This window comes from Cicer arietinum, chromosome 6, assembly GCF_000331145.2.
Source record: "Cicer arietinum cultivar CDC Frontier isolate Library 1 chromosome 6, Cicar.CDCFrontier_v2.0, whole genome shotgun sequence".
Lineage (NCBI taxonomy): Eukaryota > Viridiplantae > Streptophyta > Magnoliopsida > Fabales > Fabaceae > Cicer > Cicer arietinum.
This window is the reverse complement of record NC_021165.2, coordinates 4,165,241-4,192,038: the sequence shown is the minus strand read 5'-3', so window position 1 is coordinate 4,192,038 and position 26,798 is coordinate 4,165,241. Positions and strand designations below refer to the sequence as shown.

At 34.2% G+C, this 26,798-nt stretch overlaps 2 protein-coding genes across 3 annotated transcripts; one reads left to right on the top strand and one right to left on the bottom strand.

Annotated features, from left to right (window-relative positions):
- The first annotated feature begins 475 nt into the window (after nucleotides 1-475).
- Nucleotides 476-20,799, top strand: LOC101508253 (uncharacterized). 2 transcript variants are annotated; one of them, XM_004503506.4, is made up of 27 exons: nucleotides 476-634; nucleotides 718-969; nucleotides 1,350-1,409; nucleotides 1,510-1,602; nucleotides 1,892-2,120; nucleotides 3,338-3,444; nucleotides 3,998-4,060; nucleotides 5,054-5,154; nucleotides 7,152-7,246; nucleotides 7,380-7,400; nucleotides 7,789-7,884; nucleotides 7,974-8,094; nucleotides 8,239-8,379; nucleotides 8,514-8,704; nucleotides 9,594-9,865; nucleotides 13,646-13,747; nucleotides 14,000-14,176; nucleotides 14,280-14,468; nucleotides 14,719-14,960; nucleotides 15,044-15,190; nucleotides 18,638-18,857; nucleotides 19,108-19,236; nucleotides 19,330-19,458; nucleotides 19,645-19,698; nucleotides 19,781-19,960; nucleotides 20,248-20,307; nucleotides 20,396-20,799. In XM_004503506.4, exons 1-27 carry the CDS (start codon nucleotides 629-631, stop codon nucleotides 20,468-20,470), a joined length of 3,552 nt encoding a protein of 1,183 aa, XP_004503563.1. In that variant the 5' UTR covers nucleotides 476-628; the 3' UTR covers nucleotides 20,471-20,799. The 2 variants fall into 2 exon arrangements, with proteins under 2 accessions (XP_004503563.1, XP_004503564.1); XM_004503507.4 differs by lacking the exon at nucleotides 476-634 and having other exon boundaries at nucleotides 712-969.
- LOC101507937 (beta-amyrin 28-monooxygenase) lies at nucleotides 20,396-26,798 on the bottom strand. The gene is made up of 4 exons (XM_004503505.4): nucleotides 26,191-26,798; nucleotides 25,682-26,100; nucleotides 22,043-22,230; nucleotides 20,396-21,580 (listed from the first exon to the last, which is right to left on the bottom strand). Exons 1-4 carry the CDS (start codon nucleotides 26,718-26,720, stop codon nucleotides 21,281-21,283), a joined length of 1,437 nt encoding a protein of 478 aa, XP_004503562.1. The 5' UTR covers nucleotides 26,721-26,798; the 3' UTR covers nucleotides 20,396-21,280.

Genomic DNA, 26,798 nt, shown 5'->3' with positions numbered 1-26,798 from the left:
TTGAAGAATGTGAGACATTTTAATTTAAATATTTAAAGGAAATTTAACATATGAACTAAAAATTCATATATTTGATTTAAGTCATTGATTGATCAAAAACATGAGTGTGGAGATGACACAGTTTTGTTGTACATAGTGTTAATTCTATTCGATTTGACGGATATTAACAATACAAAAAGAGTTTTAGATTGATAAAGGTAATAAAACATGTCCATTATTAACAAATTTAAGGGAAAACTAATTTTCTATTGTTTTGACTTGCTGTTGTATGTGACATATTCACTAAATATACACACTAAATACTAAAGATTAGTATTGTAGATTTGAACTTGCATCCTAATTCAATTTACTAATATGAGCTGCATAATGCAGGTAATTTATTTTTCCTTAATCATTTTAAAAAACTCAATATTAAAGAAAATAAAAGAAATGCATAAAGGAATGGCTAAAGTAGTATTTTAATTTTAATAATTTAAGAAATAATAATAAAATAATAAAGCTGCCGGTAGTCGTCCATTTTCACGGTTGGCCACCCTCACGGTGAGGAAGCAGCAGAAAGAAACACAGAACAACATAATCAGAAAACAGCGATCACAATTCACAATTCACAAAACAACAACCAAATCCAATGGCGGTAAGTCCTTCACTGCCTCACACTTCATATCCCTACGAAATTCGAACTTCGCGCTTCACGTTCCTAACTTTTGATTTATGCAGGACTCTTCCGGAACCACGCTAATGGATCTGATAACGGCTGATCCAACTCCGGCGCCGGCATCTTCATCTTCGTCTACTGCGGCTCCATCTCCATCAGCAACGCCACCGGCATCTCTACCTTCGTCGTTAGGTAAACCTGCTACGGAGAGGAGATCGAAGAGAGCCGCATTGTTGCAGATCCAGAATGACACCATTTCCGCTGCTAAAGCTGCAGTTAGAACCAATATCATGCCTCAAAAGCAAAAGAAAAAGGTTCTGCGATTTCTTCTTCTTTTTCTTTCTTATCATAGCAATAAATAATTTGGTACTTAATTTGTTGTACGCTATGAACTTCCAACACATACACGGACACTGAAATGACGCCAATACCTGCACATTGACACCGATAAAATTTGAATAAAATGAAAGTAATTGAATGTAACTACGACTTGTATTGATGTTTGACCCCACACATGTCAGACACCTGACACACCTTCCATCTGAAGTATTAGTACTACTACATAGGTTGTGTATTTTAGATCAATTAGTTTCTAGTTTAAGAACATTGGTTTTGTACATGTACTTGAAAGTGCTATGTTATTATATGTTGATAATGATGCGTGATCCTGTGTGTTTGATCATTGCTTTTGCAGCCAGTTTCATATTCACAACTCGCCAGAAGTATCCATGAGCTAGCTGCTACTTCTGATCAGGTAATTGTGGTATCTTTATTTGTGAGATTGTGCTTTCGTGTTTGGATTGGAATGCGGAAAACTTCTCATATATGTGTTTTTTATGGTAAAATGGTTTCAGAGAAGTTCGCAGAGACAATTAGTGCAGCATGTATTTCCAAAACTCGCAGTTTATAATTCTGTCGACCCTTCGTTGGCTCCTTCTCTTCTCATGGTATGCTCCAATTCCCTTTAAACTGTCTTCTTCACTTCTTTATTTTAAACCCTAGTAGTTTGTGTTATTCTTTTTGCATGTCAGATTGAAACTTGTTTAGGTCCCTAGGTGCTTTTTTCTATGCCTTTGTTGTTTTTTGTGGAAGTTCATAATTTTACTGTATGGACCTACTGCTGAATTGTATGTTCTATGAAATGTACATTATAGTGGCATATTGCATTTTCCTTGTGAAATTAGTTTGCTTTGCTGACTACGTTGGGAAAATCACGTCTTTGTATTTTCTATGTAGCTTAATCAGCAGTGTGAGGATAAAAGCGTCCTGCGATATGTCTATTACTATCTGGCCAGAATTTTATCTGACACTGGTTCCCAAGGTTTGAGCTCAGGTGGTGGGATACCCACCCCTAACTGGGATGCTCTGGCTGACATCGATGCCGTTGGAGGTGTTACTCGAGCCGATGTTGTGCCGCGAATAGTAGAACAACTTAGTGCAGAAGCCTCAAATGCTGATGTAGAATGTAAGGGTTAATCTCTTTTTTTTTTTTAATTTTTTTTTATGGTTTTAAACCTTTAATGGCATGAAGCGTATATTTATGCACATGCACAGTTATCATTTACCTTGATTTTAGAAGGAGATATAAGCTATTGTTGCTCTTGGGCTGTTAATTTGAATTTCATTCCATGTAAGCAAATTACATTGAACTCATACGGAGTGGATGAATTCCATGTTTGTTGCATTGATTTTGTAAATGGATTTACCTGAAGATGTTAAGAAATTTCAAACCACACGCTTTGTCATATTATATAGTAATAAATGACAAGACATTTGTTCTTTCTTCTCTATTGTCCTTTACATCAATACGTTTGAGAAGGATACAAAAGGATGGAGAGATGGGAAATTACCAAGTTGCTTATGGAGACTCAAAGCACAAAGTGAGATTGGCACATAAGAGAGAGGAACTAAGAGAAATGTAATTTTTTGTTCAGAAGGGAATGCCTGGATATAAAGAATGAACAAAATGAAGAAATTGGTTGATAATATGGTCTGACTAATAAAACTGGACATGAGAACTAAACTGGCATGGCCGATGAATCCTTTTATGTTTTAACCATGGAGCCTGGCTATCTCTGATTTCGCCTTTGAATTGCGGTACCCTCTTGTAAAAGAACTCTGCAATCCCTGTGGGAAATGAGAAATAAATTGAAGTTTAAATTGAAGTTTAAATTGAAGTTTGAATTGAAGTTTTCTGTTATGCAATTGTGCAATGATATCTAATTTGCAGTCAACAATTTTATTGTTTATTTGGAAATTGATGAATGATTAATTTTATGCAAGAACTATAGGAAATTAAAGTGTATCTTGAGAAGGATGCTGCTTGTATGCCTTTTACTTGATTAGAAATCTTTTCAATGAAGCTTCCATAGCTGAAATCAAGGCAAATGCAATCAGTATTTTTTGTTTTTGGATCTCAATGTATATATGTCCACGTGGTGGTATTGTCGAAATTGCAGTAATACAGTACAACGGTTATATAATATAATTAAATAATCTCCATAATAAATCTTTGTAATTTTGCAGATAGAGTGGATTATTTTTGGTAAATATGAGTTGAACCTATTAGAAAATTACATTGGGCATATTGTTGTTAAACATAGGTTGTTGAACTTGAAGTATCAAGTATGTCTTCCATTTTGAGATAATGTCTTGATTCCTGTTCAACTTGTCTTTTTGAAGTTCATGCTCGAAGACTGCAATCCTTGAAGGCGCTTACATACGCTCCTTCAACTAACTCTGAAGTTTTATCCAGATTGTATGAAATTGTATTTGGCATACTAGAGAAGGTTTGTGCTTTCCCGTTATTTTTTAATGCATATAAGATATTGACTTTTGTACATTCATTTTTAATTATTCCTGTGGCTGCCTATATTTAGAATTAGTTGTTCGGAACTGTTGACATGTTTTGTGTGTCTTGGGGTATGCCTTCAGCTTTTGGAGTTTTTTTATTTTAATTAAGATTAGGGTCTTTGGTCAGAAAAGGGGGCCAAAATGCACATATCTTTAAATAAAAATCTGTCCCTGTACTTGATTTGGGTAAAAAAGAATTTCATAACTTCTCTATGTTGTTCAAAACATGGTTTCTTCTAAAGAGTTTTACATATTGATATGTTTGGAGAGCTTCATCATCTGGATGTCATTTTGTATCTTCTGCCTTTTCAATTTAGTTTTTCAGTTTGGAGGACATGTTTTTCTCCCTTTTTCTGACTTTATTTTCTCTAAAAAGGGTTATTTCTTTGTCAGAAGAGTTGTGAAAATATGGAACTTCAACTTTCTTTAGCTTTCCAGGTTAATGATACTCCACAGTTCTCAAAAAGTTCTTTTGTTTTCAATTTTCAGGTTGGCGATCCTTCACAAAAGCGAAAGAAGGGCTTACTTGGAGCTAAAGGTGGTGATAAAGAAGTACGACTATTTCTTTGAATTATTCTTTCTCTTGTCCTGATATATGTGAGTGCATGTTTATACATACATATCTAAACTTAAAGTGAATATTTTTCAGTTCCTTACGGAACTGTAACACCTAGCCCTTCAAAGCTGTGCGAAATTCTAGGCTCTTAAAGATGACGCAGTCATAGCAAGCTATTTCATCAATTTTGTTCTCTCTCATTCTTCTTGATACTAGATTCTTCTTTCTTAGGAGCAAAACAATAGATCCTGATAATATAACAAATATATTGATGTTTCCCCACATAGAAGTTCCTCAATATATGTGAAGAAAAAAGGTAAAGACAGAAATGATAAGCATAGAATGCGAAAATAGGAGATGATGCATGTAAAAAGCCAACCAAGAGGGAAAATGATCCGACAAAGGAGACTTTCCAAAATCCAATTGGCAAGTCCCGATAAGATTAATTGATTAAATTTGAGATCCATCAAGGATTCAAGGCCGTCTTGGGTGAGAAGAGGATGAAATAGAGGTATGAAGTAGAAAGTCTTGAGATGAATCTCTCCATGAACTCAATTGTGTAGCATGGTTTTCTTTGGAAACCTTCTGTTTCAATTAGAGTTTGATACCTTTGACCAATAATTCTTAAAAGTTAAATAATTTGTAGCATAGGGTTTTGGCTTTCTTAGCTTCCTCGTAGCTTCTCCCTGATTGATTCGATTGGGGATTTTCCTCATGCAATATTCAATTGGTTCAATTGTTGCATCTGAATCACCAATTAAAGGGTCTAATTTACGTTTTAGAGCTGGTTTTTATTTTTGGGAATTTATTTTATTTGTAATATGATATCCTATCAGAGATCTTTGTATTTTAATTTTGCATGATGTAATGTATACCAAGATTTATCATAATCTGCAAACATTTTATGATAAACTTAATATTGTCAAATATATACCATGTTATTTTTGTTAGCAGTCTTATTTATGTTTCTAATTTTATTGATCATGTAGTCTATCATCCGAAGCAATCTACAATATGCTACCTTGAGTGCTTTGAGAAGACTCCCTCTAGATCCTGGAAATCCAGCATTTCTGCATTATGCGGTACTAGGGTAAGTTGCTCTTATATCAAATCAATACTAATTATTACCTGGAGCTTTTCTTTGCAACAGGCAGATGAGTTTTCTTCTGCATATCACATGCATGAGTTTGTTTAAGTAACATGTTACAGAACTGTACTTTCTTTCCTATTTTGTGGTGTATTTGGCTTGAGTATAATAGAAGACCCGCATACAAATATTCTTAGGAAGAAGTTTTTTTACATGCTTCTGTGCATGTTTCAGCTCATGGTTAGGCCTAGAGAATAAAAAACTACAGAGGAGAACCTTAACCCACCGGGCAAGGTTGAATACATAGACCACTCAATGTTATTAGGCGCCATCAAAAACAATTTTTTTCAATAAAACCATCTAAAAATATTGCCTTACTGACTTCATATTTATGGAATTTCCCTTCAGAACCTCTTTCTCTTTTGCATTGGTAATGAAGAGTTAAGTAAGGCTTTTCACCTTTGTCAGAATGGGTGTATATCAACCTTAGGGTCAATGTTATTCACGTGTGTTCTTAGAAATTCATTCGACTTAAATACAATTGTAGGCCCCCATATGTTGTCTCATTCACAATTTTGGTCATTCTATTTCTACATCCACAATTTCGGTTCTCTAATTTTCAAATTATTTGTCATTTTCTCCACCTATGCATTTGGGGCTGAATTTTGATGGTGATGCTTATGTGGCAACTGACATCTCATTGTTTAGGTAGATTCTCGCTGAACAACTCATTTCCATGTCATCAAAATATACAATAGTCTATATCACAAAAGTAACCAAATTTGATGCAAAACACTTTGTAGGTAGGTTCTCATTTGTCAACTCAATTCTATGTCATCAACTCCTTTTCCACACAAGCATCATACTTGCCACATCATCAAACTTCAGCCTCCAAATCTCAATGCATAAGTGGGGAAAATATTAGACATTTTGAAAACTAGAGGACCAAAATTGTGAATGATGCAAAATAGGGTACCAAATGTATTTAAGCCAATTCATTTTGAAGTTATAATCTTCCTTTATCCTTTCTTTTCTCTGAGTGTTGCAATGCCTTCTGGTTTGGTTATTCAGATGATATATGGCAGGGTTAATCCTATTTTATGGGTATTTTTCATTGGTTCAGTATTTGGAGATGTCAAATGTAACCAACTTTTAGTTACTAAGCTGACTCTAATAGAAGATACAAAATTCTAGGATCATGCAACAAACAAAATTAAACAAATAGAAGATACTGGATGGCACTATTAGTGACACATGAGAAAGCAGCAACCATAGGCAATAACATGCGAAGGCTGGATACACATTAGCAGATACAACAAATTGGAATAAAAGAACTTCAGTAGAAGAGTATTATGTAGTCTTAATATGCCTAACAGTTGAATATTGTTTGTGGTTTGCAAGTTTTTATTGATTTTATTTTTAGAATCCTGTTTAATCCCCAGTTAGTTGAATTTCTCAAAGGGGTTTGCATATCTTACTGCATTCTTAGTTCTCTCTCTATTTTCTTGTTTTTTCTTTTTTAAATTACTGGGGATAGTTCGTTTTCCCCTTTGCTATGTTTTCCCTCCCTCCTTTCTTCCTAATACTAATGCTTTTTAAATGAAAAATAGTTTTTGACATGTGGCTTGCTGCGTGTCCTCCAATCTGTTTCTTGAGCTCAGCGGTTAAAACACATATCATAGACACGTACATCAATTTAAGAACATTTCATAGGTTTAAAAATATTGGGAAGAACAATAATAGTGTTATGGAGATAAATTTTATTTACAGTAGTTTGGTATCATTCAACTGAGAGGAACACTGGCTTCTGGAAATTTCAGGAACCAGGGCTTAGAGGAACATGAAAGTTCATGGCCTTTTTTTTGTTTGAAATTATTTTTGCTTCTTGCTTTTCTTATATTTTAGAGCTGACATTAACTTTTCATAGTTTATTAGCTTTTGCAATTCTCCCTTGTTTCTGCTGTATTATAGTTCTTAGGACTAAACAGAGTTGACTTCAGGATTTCATCTGCCGATCCAGTTGCTGTGAGGAATTCTCTGGAAATTGTTTCTGAGATAGCTGCAAGGGACCCTTATGCTGTTGCAATGGCCTTGGGTAATAATACAATCCTCATGATAATTTTCCATTTTAACGGTCATTTATCACATTCTTCTGTAATTAAATGTTAGAAATGAATTTACCATAGTCTATTACCCTAAATTAAGACTTACTGGGTACTTTTCTGCAGGAAAGCAAGTGCAGCCTAAAGGTATGTGCACATTGGATCTTCATCATCTCTAGCTTCCTTCATTTCCTCTTTTTTGTTTGAATGTTACTTTGAATGTGATGTTTTCTTTATTCAGTAAAAACCAGTAGTTAAGGACTAAGAACCAGTTTTGTGTTGATAAAATATCGAAGCACCTATATTACTAAAGATTTATCTTGTGTTTTGTGTGTGTGTGGAAAGGAACTCCCACATTACTTCAGGTAACCATAAAATTGAAACACAGAATATGGTAGCATACTTGATTCTTGAGTTTTTCAGCTCTAAGTTGTTGGTTTTATACTAAGAAGTTAGGCCTTATGGATTTTGATTACTATATTAATGTTTTTGCACAAAAGATTGTTTGGTCATGATTTTTTGGTGTATGTTGCAGGGGCTTTACAAGATGTTCTCCATTTGCACGATGTTCTTGCTAGAGTTTCTCTAGCGAGATTATGCTGTACAATATCGAGAGCTAGAGCTTTAGATGGTTGGTGTGTTTAGATCCTTGTGTCGTTTAATGAAAATGATCCTTGGGAAGTTTGTGATTATTAAATTTCTGTTTACATGCATGTACAGAGAGACCAGATATTAGATCCCAGTTCATGTCAGTGCTCTATCAACTTCTGTTGGATCCCAGTGAAAGAGTCTGTTTTGAGGCAATTTTGTGTGTACTTGGAAAATATGATAACACTGAGAGGTGTGATTTATATTATCTAGTGAAGTCTCTATTCTCTCCTGTGTAACCATAAAATCTTTGATTGACTAGGTTATAAATTCTGTGGAAGTTTTTACTGTCCTTTCATTGGAGGGGTTGTAATCGTATCATGTTTATACTTTTTAGGACCGATGAGCGTGCTTCTGGGTGGTATCGTTTGACCAGGGAGATTCTCAAGTTACCAGATGCATCATCAAAAGAAAGTTCAAAAGATAAATCACAGAAGACAAAACGACCACAGCCTCTTATAAAACTTGTAATGAGAAGGTTCAGGAACTCTTTTTTTTTTCTTCCTGCATGCATGTCTATTTTGTCTCCTTGAATTCTCAAGTCATGAAATTTGGCTGAAGTAGAAATTGCCTAATAGTCATGCACACCGCCTACTATTTACTGCTTTTCAGGTTAGAGAGTTCTTTCCGTAGCTTTTCTAGACCTGTGCTTCATGCAGCAGCTAGAGTTGTACAGGAGATGGGGAAAAGTCGGGCCGCTGCTTTTGCGTTGGGCATACAGGATGTTGAAGAAGGAGCAGATGTCAATACATTTGCTGAGGCCACAGATTTGAATGATTCAGATGAAAGTACACATCCTGAAAGTAATGTTGTTTTATCTGTTTAATGGTTTATGCTTGCGTAGAAATATAAACAAGGTTTTTTGTCTTTTTATCATTATGGTCGTCATCATCATTATTATGGATGTAGATGATTAGATATTGATTCAGTTGTTTACAAAGGTTCTTGAATATCAAATATCACCGTTAGAGATATAAAACCAATCTTGGGCCTTCACCAAACAACTAAAGCTTTTAGGAATGTTGATCCTTCGAAGTTGTGATATTTTTCTAGATACTTTGCTATTTTTTTCACACTCTTCCCTTTTGGTTTTTATGTTGTTCCTTTGGTTGGGTTATTCTTTTTTGTTTGTATTTTCAGGTTTTTGATAACGTTATATTTGTTGTGTTCTGATTACTTTTTTAGAGAGAGAGAGAGCGAGATTGGAGTGTTCCTGTTTACTGGATTCACTTACTTGATTAGGCTACTTTAGTGTTTATTTGTAGTTTGTACTAGGCTACTAGTAAAGTAGGCTTACTGCATGCACAGTACAATCCCTGTTTAATACTTCTAGCACATTTATATTCTTGTCTAACCCTCCTTTCAAGCTGTATCATAAAGGTTAATCATGCCTGTCTTGTTACGAAAACAATCTACTCTGTTCTGATGCAGAACTTTTATAAAGATGTCTGCCAGTTCTCTGACGCAGAGCTTTTATATGAAAGAGTAATGATGCCATGAGATATTTCTCATATATTCTAACAAGAACACTATGATTTATGCTGTATGAAGTCAGTTATTTTTGCATGTTTCTGCAAGTGTGTAATCTGTAGTCTTATATGATGATCAGGTTGATGCACAAATAAGATAATCTGTTGTCCCACCATGCATGCTGAACTACTATCTAATTACATAATTGATACCATCACGTAGGTATTCGAAGAACTTCTTCAATATCTAATGGAACTGCTGGTAGAGATACCATTGCGGGCATGTTGGCTTCATTAATGGAAGTGGTACGGACAACAGTTGCCTGTGAATGTGTTTATGTAAGAGCCATGGTGATCAAGGCATTAATCTGGATGCAAGGCCCCATCGACTCATTTGATGAACTAGAATCTATTATTGCATCAGAACTTTCTGATCCAGCTTGGCCAGCAGCTCTATTGAATGATGTACTGCTCACTCTACATGCTCGTTTTAAGGTAAACGAATTATCTCTTATCAATAATATGGTTATCACTCTTAAGCACCCTCAGGTTTCTTTAATACACCATCACTCGAATGGGTGGTGGATATAATATGATAGGATTAATCCTTGGGTTTTTTTGTTGCTAAAAACATAGGTTATTTTGCTGAAAGTCAAAGACCAACTGTTAGGATAGGATAGAAGGAAAATTGGTTAGGGACAGTCAGGCAGTCAGTTAGTTAGTGGCAAGAGGAGATTAGTTCGATAAATAAATAGGGGGTTGGCGGATGGAGAGGATTATTCTGTACATTAGCTTGTGAGCGAAAGGAGAGAGATCTCATGTGAAGGAAAACCCTTTGGGGAGAATTCTATTATCTGTTTCTTGCAGTTTTCAATAACACACCTCTCTATTCTTGATTCTTTCTATCTTTCTTCCTTTCAATTTCTCTGGGTTCCTGAAAAATTGGTTTGGCTAGCTGGAAATCTTCGTTGAGGAAGAATGACGAAGGGACCAACAATTGGGGTGGGGGGGCAATAACCACCTTCTTGGGGTTCCATCTATTCTAAGATAAGCGTCTTGACTCTTGGCACTCCAGCTACACTAAGATTATGAAGAAGCATGGCAGAATTGAAGAGATAGAAAATGCTATGTAATGTGGAATCAAACTCAATGAAGAGGAGACAAATGTGCACAAGCTGCCATCACAATCAAGTATGCATCATACAGAACATGGATGACGAGTCTTTGGAATTGGAATATGACAAGTCTTGTTCTTGGGTGAAGATAGAGGACTTGGTTGGTTTTAATGAAAGGGACACATACAGTTGGATGACAAAAAAACAACTAAGCCTTATCCCACTAAGTAGGGCCGACTTAATAGATCAAGCAGTGCCATAACATTCTATCATATAAAATATCTCTATTCAATTCATTAATCTCTAGGTCTTTTTTAATAGTTTTTCTAGGTCTCTCTTTGTCTCTAGCGATTTGACTACCTTCCATTTGATCTACTTTTACTACATAATCTACAGGTCTTCTCTCAACATGTCTAAACCACCTAAGCCAAGTTTCCACCATCTTTTCTACGATAGGTGTTACCTTGACTCTATTTCTAAAGTTGTCATTCTTAATTCTATCTTGTCCAGTTTTTCCACACATCTAATGCAACATTCTCATATCTGTTACACTTATTCTATCATGTTAGTTTTTTACTGCCTAAAACTGTCCCATACAACATCGTTAGACTTACAATCGTGCGATAAACTTTTTCCTTTAGTTTGAGTGATACTTTTTCATCACATAAAACACTTGAGACACTCCTCCATTTCAACCAGCCAACTTGAATTCTATGGTTTACATCTCCGTCTATTTCTCCGCCAATTTGTATTATGAACCTAAGATATTTAAACTGTGTGACTTATGGTATGAGATGATCTCCAACTTTCACCTCAAAGTTAGAAATACTTTGCCTTTTGCTAAACATGCATTTCATATACCCTGTCTTTTCTCTACTCAAGTGGAAGTCATTAGCTTCTAAGGCTTGTCTCCAAGTCTCTGACCTCCCATTTAGTTCCTCCCTCGACTCTCCAAGTAGGACTATATAATCAGCAAAAAGCATGCATCTCAGTGTTGGCTCTTGGAAGTATTTAGTAAGTACGTCCAAAACTAATGTAAAAAGATACAGTTTTAAAGTTGACCCTAGATGCAATCCTGTTGTTATGGCAAAATATTTTGTGGCACCACCCTGCATTCTCACACTAGTCGAGACCTCCTCATACATACCCTTGATAGCTTGAATATAGGCAATCCTAACCCCTTTCTTACCTAGGGCTTTTCAAACAAATTATCTAGAAGACAATTAAATTGGCCAATGGGAAGACGTCAGAAAAACAAGAAACAAATAAAAAATCAGATTATCCATGGGAGAAGGTGCTGGAGAACCAATAAGCAAAACCAATCTGCAAAAAGCATGTATCTCAGTGCTGGCTCTTGGATGTGTTTAGTAAGTACGTCCAAAACTAATGTAAAAAGATCTCAGTGCTGGCTCTTGGATGTGTTTAGTAAGTATGTCCAAAACTAATGTAAAAAGATAAGGGTTAAAAGTTGACCCTAGATGCAATCCTGTTGTTATGGGAAAATCTTTTGTGGCACCACCCTGCGTCCTCTTTTTGTGGCACCACCCTGCGTCCTCTTTTTGTGGCACCACCCTGCGTCCTCTTTTTGTGGCACCACCCTGCGTCCTCACACTAGTCGAGACCTCCTCATACATACGCTTGATAGCTCGAGTATAGGCAATCCTAACCCCTTTCATACCTAGGGCTTTTAAAAAGAATCTCTAGAAGACAATTAAATTGGCCAATGGGAAGATGTCAGAAAATCAAGAAACAAAACCAAAATCAGATTATCCATGGGAGAATGTGCTGGAGAACCAATAAGCAAAACCAGAACCATATAAAGTGACAAAAACAAAGGAAGACCCTTTGGTAGAGATGCTTGAGGTTGAGAACAGGGTAGAGGAGGTTCAGGTGATGTTGATGGTAAAGAAGCTGAGCACAAAGAATTAGAAGCTGCGTGCAAAAACATCATTGATGCATCAGTGGAGAATATGAAAGTTGTGACAAGGGAGAGTCACAGTGAAAAGAGAGTGGAAGGTGTGGGTAACAAGAAAGCAGAGTGTGGAAAAGAAAAGAAGGAAGCAAGTGACAATATATGGTGTGAGTCTCAAGACAGTCTGGTCGACCTGCCACCTCTGTCGGAGCTGCTGAACACCAGTCTACTTGCAATGTCTAGTAGGCTGGTTTCGGAGTCTTTATGGACAGAATTTCTGTGGGCAGGCACATAGGTATGTGCCTACCTCGTGGAACTCTAAGACATCTGGTCCCCACTGCTAGATTCACCATCCATAGTGCTCAGGTTGGAGGGGGGACTCTGGTTTCATGTACTATTGAACTAGAGGAAAATTATCAGATTGCTACCTCGAGGACAAGTATGAAATTGAGGCGCGGCGGTATTGTGAAGATAGGAGAGAAGGAAGATTAGTTAGGGACAGTTGGTTAGTTAGTTAAGAGGAGATTAGTTAGATCTAAATTGGGGATGGAAGGATGGAGGTGATCATTCTCTATTCAGTTTTCAATAGTTATATTCTTTTGACTTTTTCTATCTTCTTTTTCTTTCAATTTCTCTGGGTTCCAAACACCTATTCTTTATTAGTATATTTTTCTTGGTTAAGTTGTCATTTGTTGAAAAATATTCAAACATTGTTGTCTGTGTTGAAATTGTGGGATTTTAGAGAAAAGGAGGAGATAAATAATAAGGGTTTGAATATTATTGATAATAGTTTAATGCTAACTTGATTACAAAAGACTCAATACTAATCTCTATTTATAGAGAAACATAGACTAAATCCTAAATTAGGAATAAATCATAATAATAATAAGAGATATTTTAAGATTCTCTATGATTATAAATTGATCATAGAAAATAACTCAAGATACTCTAATATAAAATAAAAGATATTATAAGATATTTTCTAATATTCTAACAGTCTGCATATGCGTTTTTTCAATATGATGTTCAAACATTGTTTGTCCCTGCCCTGAATTAGGATGAAAGTTATTGGTGCTTTAATTGAGTGTGTAAGCTCTCCAATTTAAGTGACATAACTTTGTCATATTATCAGCCTTCCTTGTAAACTTTGTACTACTTCATGCAAGCAATGTGGATGTGTGCTTTTGTATTCATGCATAATGGATAGCATAAAATTTCCTTAACATTAATTTCAATTTGGCTTTGAAGGCTTCTCCAGATATGGCTGTTACTCTTCTTGAAATTGCTAGAATATTTGCTACTAAAGTTCCAGGAAAGGTCGATGCTGATGTGCTACAACTACTTTGGAAAGTAAGTCTGTATATTTTTACTTTGACAACTTCTTGAACTTGTTAATTGTTTGATATGCATTTGTTTATGATGGAGTGAGGAAATGATGAAAAGTAGAGATAGATGCAAACCATAAAACTTTTGAAGCAACACATCCATGCACATATAAATGCATTCATACAAACTGATACCATGTCTGCATAATCAATTTTAAGTTTCAGCAATGAATTTGACTTAAATGGATCATTTACTAAACGAATAATCTGTTTTCAGACTTGTCTTGTTGGAGCTGGTCCTGATGGGAAACATAAAGCTTTAGAAGCAGTCACAATTGTTCTTGATCTACCACCTCCACAACCAGGATCTATGCTTGGTCTGACGTCAGTGGACAGAGTGTCTGCATCTGATCCTAAGTCTGCTCTTGCATTACAAAGACTAGTCCAAGCTGCTGTAAGCATTGTTATTTATACAGAAAACCGTATTCCACTTATGTAACCCAATCATATGTCAAATTAAATTTCTCTTCGTATTGACCACTTACTTATGGTTTTAGGTATGGTTTCTTGGAGAAAATGCAAATTATGCTGCTTCCGAATATGCTTGGGAATCTGCTACGCCTCCTGGTACTGCATTGATGATGTTAGATGCTGATAAAATGGTAGCTGCTGCTAGTTCTCGTAACCCTACTCTAGCTGGTGCCTTGACTAGGCTTCAGAGGTGTGCCTTCAGTGGAAGCTGGGAGGTATAACTCATCTGAGTCAGTTTCCTTTATTTACCTCTTTATTACCCTTATCTCAGGTTGAGTGATTTGTCAAGTGGCATTGCACTATATTTTTATGAGCATTGATATGCATTTTATAATTATAGTGCAATGTTAGTTGACTTCCCCAAAGTTTTAGTCAGATTCAATCGCTTGGTATTTATAATTTATGCATATTTTTACTACATTATTTGTTCTTGCTGTTTATTATTCTCTGTTAATGGACTCGCAGATTCGAATCATTGCTGCTCAGGCTCTTACAACAATTGCAATTAGATCTGGTGAACCTTTCAGGTTACAGATTTATGAGTTTCTGCACACTTTGGCACAAGGTGGTCTGCAGTCGCAGCTCTCTGATGTCCATCTTAGCAATGGAGAAGATCAAGGAGCTAGTGGTACAGGCCTTGGAGTTTTATTAAGTCCTATGATAAAGGTTCTGGATGAGATGTATAGAGCACAAGATGATTTGATCAAGTGAGAACCATATCTAATTTTATGCTTGCTTCAAATTTGCTGATCCTGATTACTAACATTCACGAGCTTTTGATTATGATTAGGGAAATACGTAATCATGACAATGCTAAGAAAGAGTGGACTGATGATGAACTGAAGAAACTATATGAAACCCATGAAAGGTTGCTGGACCTTGTCTCATTGTTTTGTTATGTTCCAAGAGCAAAGTATCTACCTTTGGGCCCAACAAGGTACTAAACTATTAAAGTGCATTCTGTATTCGGACTTGTAAAAATTCAGTGTATTTTTTAATTATTCCTTGATTGTGCAACATCCTAGGCTAATTGTTTGTAGTCCTAGTCAATAGAATTTTCTAGGAATTGAACGTAATTATTACAGCATCATTATAAATAGGAAGGTGTGTGATCTCATTAGACACAAGAAATACACAAATAACATATTTTTACATGGTATCAGAGCAAGTTCTGATTCTGTGACCCGTCTTTGTGCTTCACCACTGCTGCCGGCGGTGGCAAATGCCGCTGGCAACACCACCTTTTTTAGTCTTTCAATTTTTTGGCTTCATACAGTCATCTGTCACCATCAATCCGGTTGCCTTTCTAGCAACCAGCCACAACGCTACAACCGGCCTCAAAAGCACTGCCTTCACTATGTGTTTTTCCGGTGACTTTTTTCTTTTTTTCAAACACAGCTGTGCTTTACACTAGCTGTCACTGTTTTGTTCTTTTTATTTTATTTTACTCTGTTACAGCTGTGCCAACACCAGCTGCCCCTTTTGTAGTGCACATCCAAAACCAACAAATACCGCCGCGCAATCCTCCGGCGAGCACGACGGTGCTTCTCCCGTCGCCAATCAACATTGCACACGCTGTCACGCGCGTCTGTCTTCTCTATGTATTGGTCCCACACGCCTCCACCAAATCCGTGCGTGAGAATGCATGCACCTGTCTCCAGCCCCCTTCTGCAGGTCTTTTCATGATGTGATTTTTCAGCAACCTCTCATTTTTCAACTCTTTGTTCTGCATTGTATATGTTGTTGTGAGAACTTAGTTTCAAGGACAAGGTACCATTTGCTCAGACAATCATTTTATTCCCAGCGACGATCAATTTGGTAGTGACTCTATTTCCACATATGAATCATATTTGTGACGCCTTTTATTCCCACTGAAGATCAATCCGGTGGTGACTCTATTCCCACATATGAATCAATTAGTAGTGCGTTTTATTCCCACCGATGATCAATTCAGTGGTGATTCTTTCACACATGAATCATTAATGGTGCCTTCTCTTTTCAAACTAGCCCAACAATAGTCAACTTAGTTTCATTTTTTATTTGTGATAAAATGTTTTGATGTAACAAGCTTAAAGCATAGTAAGCTTTAACTTGAGGGGGAGTGTTAACATTTAGTGTATTTTTTAATTATTCTTTGATTGTGCAACATCCTAGACTAATTGTTTGTAGTCCTAATCAATACAATTTTCTAGACATTGAATGTAATTATTGCAGCATTATTATAAATAGGAAGGTGTGTGATCTCATTAGACACAAGAAATACACAAATAACATATTTTTACAGGACTAATCATGCAAATTACTCATGTTGTATCTAAAGAAACTATTAGGCTCTGATAGAGCAGAGTAGAAATATTAATGGTGAATGGAATAATATTTAATTAAAATGGAAATATGAAACCGATTACAATGAGAAAACCACAGGAAATGCTCCTCAGTAGAGAGAAAACTATTTCCTCACTGCCTAACCGCTATGGTAATAAAACCTGATGAATGCCTCCCTTTCCCCCACACCCCGTACTCCTTTCTTATTAGGGGAAAATACTAACTGCCTGCCAGGTGGCCACTACTCCTTCCACTCCTCTCTCTCTTCTTCTTTCTTTCGTACACTCCAAATTTTAAGCTTAGCATGGTTCATACTCACCAACACATCATCCTCACTTGAGTTGGGTTTAGATAACATCATATCAGGCTCTTTGCTTCTGCCTACCATGGAGTGCATCAGAAGTGGGGATAACTTTTCAAAATGGGCTGAGGAATTTTGTTTAGGTTGAGTGTTCACATTTTTTTTGGTTCTGACTTTATATCTTTATTTAGAGCTCTGTTTCGTTAAGTTTATAATGCATATATAAAAACCTTAATGTATCTGTAGCTTAGTCATTAGCCTTCGCCTGTTTCAAAAGTAAATCTGATCTTTATGAGTATTTGATTTTTCTCAAATCGTTGGTTTAACTTGATAACTGTCTTCTGTCAGTCAGTTTTTGTATATCTTGTTTTCCATTTATATTCTGACATATTTCACTCTGTAACGGTCATATGCTTAACTGTTGAGCATTGGATTGGGATGGAAAAGGCATCTGACTTGACAGTTTCTCAAAGTATTTTTCTTATATGATAAACTTTACTCCATGAAGCAGCAGGTGCTGAGCATTGGTTGGGATTGTTGTTTGTCACATGTTTTATCTGGTGCGTGTTAGTAATTAGATAAACTAGTTTGTCTTCCAAAGGGGACAATCTGAATATGTTCCTTTCTTGTCTATCCTTTGTGATGTCAGAGGATGTAGTTTTTGTTATGCTATGACTTCGTCTGTAAATGGTCCATCTGTTCTCAGGAATTGACAATTTAAGAGATCAAATGAGGTCTTCATAACTGATACTTACTCTGCAGCCAGAGATGGCATTAAGTCCACGTGTTCATTATAACAACAGTTGCCGAGGTTTTAGAGGCTTCTTATTTATTTTATTGGCAACCAAATTTGAATGAGGAACCTATAATGGAATGACTCCTAATAATAATAATATATTGGGAAGGCATCATTATGATGTTCGCAGCCTGAATAAAGCCACAATGTAAATATCCAATTGGACGTTCTTACATTTCCCATAAGCTTTATCCATGAGGAATAGACGCTTTGTTTGTTTGGTTAATTTTGGGCGTGACTTCGGTTATGAGCAACAGTGGACAATTTAACTTTAGGAACATAAATTTTCAAATATTTTGGTTTTAAGATTTATTACTCTTATGATCCACCTCCATTTGACTTAATTCTTTGCTTGGTTCGCCATTCAATTTCTGATTTGACAACTGTGTGGTTTGTTGGCGCAACCTGTTAACAGAACTAGAAAGGAGCAACCAACCTCAGTTAAAAAAATATAATTTTGGCCAGAAACTTATTTTTGAAGTTTCTATTTATTTATTTAATCATTTCAAATTTACTATCCTTATTCAAATTATATTTTGTTGCATAGCATTATCAAAAAAATTATCTGAACACCTGCCATTGTTATATTAAGGAAAAAGAGTTGTTACACGGAGAGGCAAAAGTGAAGAAGCCCACTATTTTGGTTTTCAAGAGTGCAAATAAGTGAGATGCTCATCCCTCACCCCCAAAATAATGGCTTTTGGTAGTGTATTTTTGAGTGAAATACACTGCTGGAAGCTAGATTTCAGTAATGTGAATAATAATGGGGGACGGGTGAGAAATCACCTGCAAATAAAACCAAAACCCCCCCCTATCTGTACTGTAGTATCTAGATGACAAATCTATATAGCTCTCTTCCAGAGTTTATCATGATGTTTTGGTTGAACCATGAAACAGTTATTTGCTGTGGTTCTGTATTAGTGTCATTCTTTAATATGGTTTTCTTCTGAAAAATTTGACAGTGCCAAGCTCATTGACATCTATCGTACACGCCACAATATTAGTGCATCAACTGGTTTGAGCGACCCAGCTGTCGCCACTGGTATATCTGACCTCATCTATGAATCCAAAACACCACCTGCTGCTGAGCCTGATGCCCTTGATGATGACCTAGTAAATGCTTGGGCAGCAAACCTCGGTGATGATGGCTTGTGGGGAAATAATGCACCAGCAATGAATAGGGTATGAGTTTGTTAATTTATTGTGTTTATATCTTTTGCTTTGCTTCTTTTCAATCTGATAAGAGATTTTGTTTCAAAAAACTTACTCAAAGTATGTTCCTTTCTATATATTTCTACAAAATTACACTAAAGGGGTCTCTCTCCCACACATGCGTGCACACACACATGCATGCGGAAATAGATGCTAATTTTCTTTGTTATTTGAAACTTAGTTGACCTTAATTGAAAATGTTCTTTTATCTTGGAATCAGGTAAATGAATTCCTAGCCGGTGCGGGAACCGATGCCCCAGAAGTTGATGAAGAGAATATTATCTCTAGGCCTTCTGTTAGCTATGATGATTTGTGGGCAAAAACACTTCTAGAAACTACTGAACTAGAGGTAAATACCTTAAGGCAGATCTTTTTAAGATGCATTGGGTCTTGAACTTTATTTATGGCGTGTATCACTGAAATCCATCTCTTGCAATAACAGGAAGATGATGCAAAGTCGTTGGGATCATCATCACCAGATTCAACGGGATCGGTTGAAACTTCAATATCATCCCATTTTGGTGGAATGAACTACCCTTCACTGTTCAGTTCTCGCCCATCACAATCTACGGTACCAAATGTTCTCCAAATCTGTTATAAATCATTCTCTCCTGCGAAGATGTTTTTGTAAATTTCCATATGTGAAATCATTCTTTGAATATCTACTAAGTCATCCGCATATGGAGCATCACAAACTACGCTACCAAATATTTTTGTATTCCAAATTACTAATGAAAATCTGAATCATCCATGGCAGGACAAGGCTGGCCGAGGCAGTGGTCCCTCTATATATGAGGGTCTTGGTTCTCCAGTAAGATTATTTTTCCCTCTTTAGTTACATTTTATTTTTCTAATTTTTGTTTTGATATTAAATCTCAAAATCTTCTTTTCAGATAAGAGAAGAGCCTCCACCATACTCATCTCCCGGCATGCAAAGATATGAATCATTTGAGAACCCCCTAGCAGGGACGGGATCTCATAGTTTTGGGTCTCAAGATGATGAACGAGTTTCATCTGGAAATCCACAATTTGGAACTGCTCTTTATGACTTCACGGCAGGAGGAGATGATGAAGTAAGTTGATTTAACTTTTTAAAATTTTAATGTTGGTTTTACTCTGTTAAGGGCTCACTTTTTTTTTATAGGCAGATTGTTAGTGGTTAAGTTGTTAGTAGTAGAGATCAAGTCTTAGATCTCCTACTTAATACCACTGGGAATGGGATACTCCTTCGTGCCCAAGGACTCAAATATTTATGCATATATTTTTTTTAGTTGTGCTTTCTGGCATGTGTTATATTACGCGTGATTGGTCTTCTATGTGCAAATATGGAGATAATCAAATTAATTGTTTTTCATGGCAGTTGAGTTTAACCACTGGAGAAGAAGTAGAGATTGAGGACGAAGTAGATGGCTGGTTTTATGTAAGTCTTTGGGGAGACATCTCTTTGTATCTTGTCTGAAGTAATATGTCATGGGAAAATTAGTTGTTGATTTGTCTACTTGCTGCAGGTTAAGAAGAAACGCCCTGGCAGGGATGGCAAGATGGCTGGATTGGTCCCTGTTTTGTATGTTAGTCAATCTTGAATTTTGTACGTAAAATTTCTTGTAACTTCGGAGTTATGGGGCAAATGGCCTTCTGTTCTTATCTCCCCAATGGCTTTTCAAACGTTCACCATGTCCCTCTAATTTTTTATTTATTTTTCTCTACATATCTTATCCTGGTCCTCAATTTGTCATGTTGTATGCTATCGAAATTAAAGTGTCATTCTCCATGGTAATTGCTTGCGAGTGTGGAGTCATTCATCCTAGGCATATCAGTTTACCAAACATTTCAGTTTTACTGAGTTTGTTTCCCCCTCTACATAGTTCAGTTCCATGTATCAAGCGGAAGTTACAAGTTTTCCAAGCCAACAGTTTATGACTTGATTTGTATCGTGTACTTACATGTGTTGGAAATAGCAATTAAAATTTTCAAATAAAATGAATTAAAAAGGAGTTAGCTGAGTTATTCAAATGCATAGGAGATTGTTATGGTATAGGACTTCCATGTTTGATTCTTAAAAACTTACACTCATCTTTATAAAAAAGAGCTGACAATTTGAGTGGTCGTAGAAAATTTTAAGAAACAATCCAAATCAAACCAATTAAGTTGGTTCAGGGTTTTCCCTTTTTTATAACTAAAATGTATACAACTTTCCTAGTTACATTTTCAAATATTGGTCTTCAAAAACATATCGAGAGGTATTGTGAGTACTTATTTTTAAGCACGATAAATGTAAATATTAAAAAGTAAAAGAACAACTACAGGAAGAGAAATATTTGGGATATACATGTACTTATTGTGTATGTATAACAGTACCAAGGACTTGTACAAGCCAAATTGAATTTGTTTTTTTAAGCATCGTGAGGATAAAGGCGAATTGGGAGGTCCTTTGCAGGAATAGGGAAGGGGTCAACAACAATTTCCTCATCTGGAATCAATTTTTCCCACTTGAACCTTTTAACTAAATTGTGCATGAAAACTAGTATTTCTAATCTTGCATACTCTTTTCCAGGGCACATCCTTGGTCCTCCATCAAATGGTACATAAGTGTAAGGAGGTGGCCCATTTCCTTCAAATCTTGTTGGGTCAAATTTCTCTGGCATGGGAAAACATTCTGGGTTCTTATGTGTTGAATTTGCACTCCAATAAAGCTACACATAAATAACAAAAAATAAAATAAAAAATTAGGTGACTTAGAAAAAAAAACGTGGCCACAAAATAGTGGCACTCTGAAAAGCTACACATAACAACTTATGTTTTATAAAAAAAAACGTGGCCACAAAATAGCTACACATAACAACTTATGTTTTATAAATTGGACATGCAGTTTGAACTCTGAATCATGTTTCCATCAGTTCAACTATGGTTGACGAATAAAAAAAAATTAAAATCGGTTGAATAAACTATTGTTCAACCCGGTTCATTTCAATTCCACCTCAATATGGTACTCGGGATCAAACCAACTAGCAAACTTGTTAGTTCTTGGTTCAGTTGTGAACAACATAAACATATGTAGTATCTCAAAAAGGATATAATGATGGAAATGATACCACATACATATGCTTCAAACCGTAAAACAAAGACAAATAAAAAGAGATACATGTTCAATTTACCTTCCATCCCTTAGGAATTGAGAACCCATTGAACATAAAGTCAGTGATAGCTTCCCTGAAACCTCCTTGGAGTGGAGGGGCAACTCTCATTACTTCACAAGCTACATTCCAAGAGTATCTCATTTTCTTTAAGTCATCCCAATTCAACAACTCTCCCTGGGATTTTGATTTTGCAATTTCCATTTGCTCTAAACATGTTGCACAAAAGGAACATAGTTAAAGTGTTTGTTTGTGAGTATCTTGGTAAACAAATATACTTTAGTGTTGGTAAAGCATGTTGTCTTGTCATTCCTTATATCTCAAAAAGTCACATAAAAATGGTGGAGTGAGTGGTTCGATTTTGAAAAATAGATTTAAAAGGTTAAAGGTCGAGTTTACTTTTTAAAAGAAATTTTTTATTTTTAATTGTGAAAGATAGATGATAAAAACTAAATAGAGATAACATATTTCTAAAATTGAAAATAATGTTTTGAACTTTTTTTAGAATTTTCAAAAAATTACTCCATGGGTAAAATCATCCTAAAAAACCTCTATAATTCCTTCTCTAATATTTCATTAGTGAAAATGGAAATAGTTATGACCAAATTGTTATCCTATCCAATTAAACATCACTAAAAAATATTATATTTAAATTGAGAACAATGAGCCATTATATTTAATTTTCGGCCTTAGATTTTGAAATTAAAAGTTACAAAAACAAAGAATTTTATATTTTAGATGTACATATTAAAAAAACGATAATTTTTTGTCTTACAAAATAATATTTCTAGATAAATATGTCATTTGAAAGTACACTTTTTGAAAATGTACTGTGAAAAGAGTTGCTTCTATAACAAAATGTAATCTAATAGATTAAATCTTCAATTCATTACTTATATTAATTATGTTTGATTTTGTGATGATAAAAATTAAATTTAAATGAATTACTTGTATAAAATTAATTTTGATTAAAAATTAGTTTAATGTAAATCATTTATATTTGGAGACATTCATGTAAAAGTGAGTTAAGTGAAAAATCAAATGCCAAAAATTTAATTTAAAGATAAAAGCTTAAAAGTGAGTTAAGTGAGTCATTATATTTAATTTTCGGCCTTAGATTTTGAAATTAAGAAATACAAAAACAAAGAACTTTTTATAATCTCCAATATGTTTCAGATGTACACTTTTAAAAAAAACGATAATTTTTTGTCTTAGAGAACAATACTTCTAAATAAATATGTCATTTGAAAGTATACTTTTTAGAAATATATAATTAAAAGAGTTGTTTCTACATAGTAAACAAGTTGCAAAAGTTAAAATTTCAATTCTCATAAGTTTTACAGTTTTCACAAGTCACACAATTCACACAAGTTTTTAGAAATTCTTACAATTCAATCAAACAAAATATATTAATTTTACAATTTTTATCTTTGTCGAAAACTTTCTTCTTAAAAAAATGTATCAATTTTCTTTGTTTAAACATCGTATCACTCCTAAAAAAATACAAATATTAATTAAAACAACTTACAATTAAAAAATAGTATAACATTATATCATATAACATGTAAAAAATTGCTAATAGTTAGTAGTTGAGTTGTTAAATATAATGTTATAATTTGTTCGAGATTAATTAGTTTATTATTCGATGTTGAGTAATTTATCTATATATATAACTTGTATTAATTTATTATATTTTATTAGTATAAATTTTAAGAAATAAAAAATAAATTGAGAAAAGAGAGGTACATGTATAAAGAGAGTAAATGCGAAAATATCATTTTCTTAAACCAAAATAGTTTGAGAATATTTTAACAATACAAATAATTGATAATACTATTATTTTATATATATATATATATATATATATATATATATATAAATAAAAACAAAAACAGTGATGCCGTCGCCACTATCCGCTCCCAAAAGATCCGATGCTGGGTGTGGTCAGTTGGGGTTAGTTGAAATTTTGTCAAAAACAGCACGAAATTAGACTCGTGAACTTTTACATAAATAATGAGATCAGCTTTGAAAATTATTTTGGAGTTTAACTCATGATTCAAATTCAAACATCGACCAAATCATGTGAGATTCGGTGAGTTTGACGTATGTTAATTAAGAGGCATCATATTTAATATTTAATTTCTGACTTGTAGACTTGGCTTTAAATACTCGGTGCCTGCATGTGTTTATGATTGCAAATGTTACTATTCTTAGTAATGTTGTTTCCTAAAATAAATTTATTGAAGTGATCAGAATGTTGTTTTATAAAAATTAATTTCAAACTTATTTCATAGATATCTAATATTTGCATAATTTTTTTTTAGCATTTTAAATGACGAGAGAAGAAGAAGTTTGAGTAGAGTGGAAAATCGGTACAAGTTTCTTTTTAAGTAAAAATAAAACGTAAAAAATCATATAATTAACTTAACATTTTAAGTATGTTAATACTCTAAATTAAATAATTAATCATGTCGTACTCTAAAATATTGTTAAAAATAAAATATAAAGAAATAATCACTTTCTAAATACTATTTGATTTACAGTGAGATAATGTCTATTCTCATGTCTAAAATTAGGTATCTACTGGTCTTTTTCAAGTAAATAAAAAGAAAATATAACATAAAAATACTACTTCTTTAAACAATAATACTAAAAAAATTACAAATTCACCGTACAAATATATATAATGTATATTTTTTTTATAAAAAACAAACATACAAATATCATTGTTATTAATTTTATTTTTTTTAGATGAGATGATATAATTATAAAAAAATTCATAATAATCACAAAATTTTAAATTTAAAATATAATATTTAATTTAATAATATTAATATTTATTAATTAAACTAAAATTTAAGGAGTAAATATTGGCCTTTGTTACGTTCCAACGTCTTTAAAATTTAAGGAGTAATTTAATAACAAATTTTCATCTTATTGAACATTTCTTTTATTTCTTTATTACATTCCTACCAACCGAGCTTTGATATTGAATTTAATACTCAGGCATACGAAAATGGGTATCAGATTTTGAAGTGACGTAAAACCGACACCGTTTTTAGAAAAAGTAAGACCGACACCGTTTTTAGAAAAAGTGCCCAAAGCTACAAACTAAAATATCATCATTAAGGGAAAAAAACTATCAAGAGTACTTATTAAAAATTCAAATGTAGAATTTATTTAAAAAAAAGTTACATTATTCATATTTGACAGTTGTAAAAAGTGATATTTGATATTTAAAATTTATTTTTTATTTTTGTATTTAATTGCTCAAGAAGTACTTTTAAATTTAAAGAACTTATTAGTGTGACCCTATAATTAATTAAATACTTGCATGTCACTTGTAGTATTTTTTTTTAACACTCTCAAATTTTTTGAATTTTTGTTGGGTGTCATTTATTATCACATCAACATCAACATCAAATATAAAAAAGTTTCAATTTTTTTACAATTCATGTTACTTGTTTTTTACTATCTTTAATATACCTTTGTCAAAAAGAAAATAAAAATATATTTAATTATACACTAAAGTATAGTATATATCATGCATTAAGTAGGGCGAGCTATTATTAATTGAGTGTGATATTTTAATAATATAAAAAATATAAACAAAAAGAAGATTATATAATAATTTGGAAATGGAATGATATAACGACGTACCTTGAAAAACTGTATCATAAATGTGAGGTAAATCGGCGAGATATTTGACAATGAAAGTGCATGCGACGCTAGCAGTGTCATGTCCTCCTATCAAAAGGCCAAGTATCTTATCGGCAATATCAAGTTCACTCATAAACTCTCCATTTTCATTACATGTCAATAACATGTGTGACAATATATCTTGTGTTGCTGATGCTACTCCTTTTGCCAAATCCATTTTCCTTTGTCTTATTATCTTCAACAACTCCTTCTTTATAAAGTTTGAGGCCTTTATAGCTTTGTTGAATGGTGTTCCCGGCAAATCTATTGGTAGAGATATTATTCCAGCCGCCAATAAATGGAATGGATCGCTAAATTTTGCTACATGATTCTCATCTTCCACGCTCATGAACAAACGACAAGCCAATAGAAAGGTATACCTAGTTCGTTCAATAACCAATTAAATTAATACATAAATAAACACACATGCATGTATACGTAAGTAAGAAAAATATGATTAAATATGGTACCTCTTGGCCAACGGGTAAACGGTGACTTCCGTTTTGTTCTCCCAAAGTGAAGCAAAGTGTTTTTGAGCAATTGAATCCATTATACCAACGTAACGTTGTAAAGCTTCGGGTTTAAGAAATTGAGGAATTAATTTTCTCATCTTCAATGATTCTTCCTTAAAATTTGTTTGTAATGAAGTTGGGAAAATTTTAATTACACTTTCGGGCCACCAAACCGTCACTAACTTATTCTCATTTGAAAACAAAAATTTGTTACATGCGGCTCCACAACACACTACCGTAGGTTGTCCTAGGATTGATGTTTTAAAGAGTTCGGAGGAATATTTAATCATACGGTCGAAAATGAATTTTTCAGGATGTCCTTTCCATCCGGTGGATAAGAATTCAAGGCTTTCACCGATTACCGGATAACCCATTTTTCCCGGTGGTAAGTTCCATGGTGATTTGTGTTTGTAGAAGAGGAAAAATAGGGAGAGAGAAACGAGAGAGATAAAAAGAAGGAGAAGGGAGAGATAGAAATTATGCTCCATGCTTTTTTTGTGACTTAATTTTTCAAGTGCTTTGTGCAAGTTCTTTATAATATAACTATTTTTTTTTTTAAACTAGCA

Excerpts from the sequence above, each read along its gene's own strand:
- LOC101508253 (XM_004503506.4), top strand. Across the intron at positions 8,095-8,238 it reads AAATATGATAACACTGAGAG|GACCGATGAGCGTGCTTCTG; the intron begins GTGTGATTTATA and ends TATACTTTTTAG. Across the intron at positions 13,748-13,999 it reads TGCTACAACTACTTTGGAAA|ACTTGTCTTGTTGGAGCTGG; the intron begins GTAAGTCTGTAT and ends ATCTGTTTTCAG.
- LOC101507937 (XM_004503505.4), bottom strand. The coding sequence starts at position 26,720 with ATGGAGCATAATTTCTATCTCTCCCTTCTCCTTCTTTTTATCTCTCTC. Across the intron at positions 26,101-26,190 it reads GTTTACCCGTTGGCCAAGAG|GTATACCTTTCTATTGGCTT; the intron begins GTACCATATTTA and ends TGAACGAACTAG. Across the intron at positions 21,581-22,042 it reads CAATTCCTAAGGGATGGAAG|CTTTATTGGAGTGCAAATTC; the intron begins GTAAATTGAACA and ends ATTTATGTGTAG.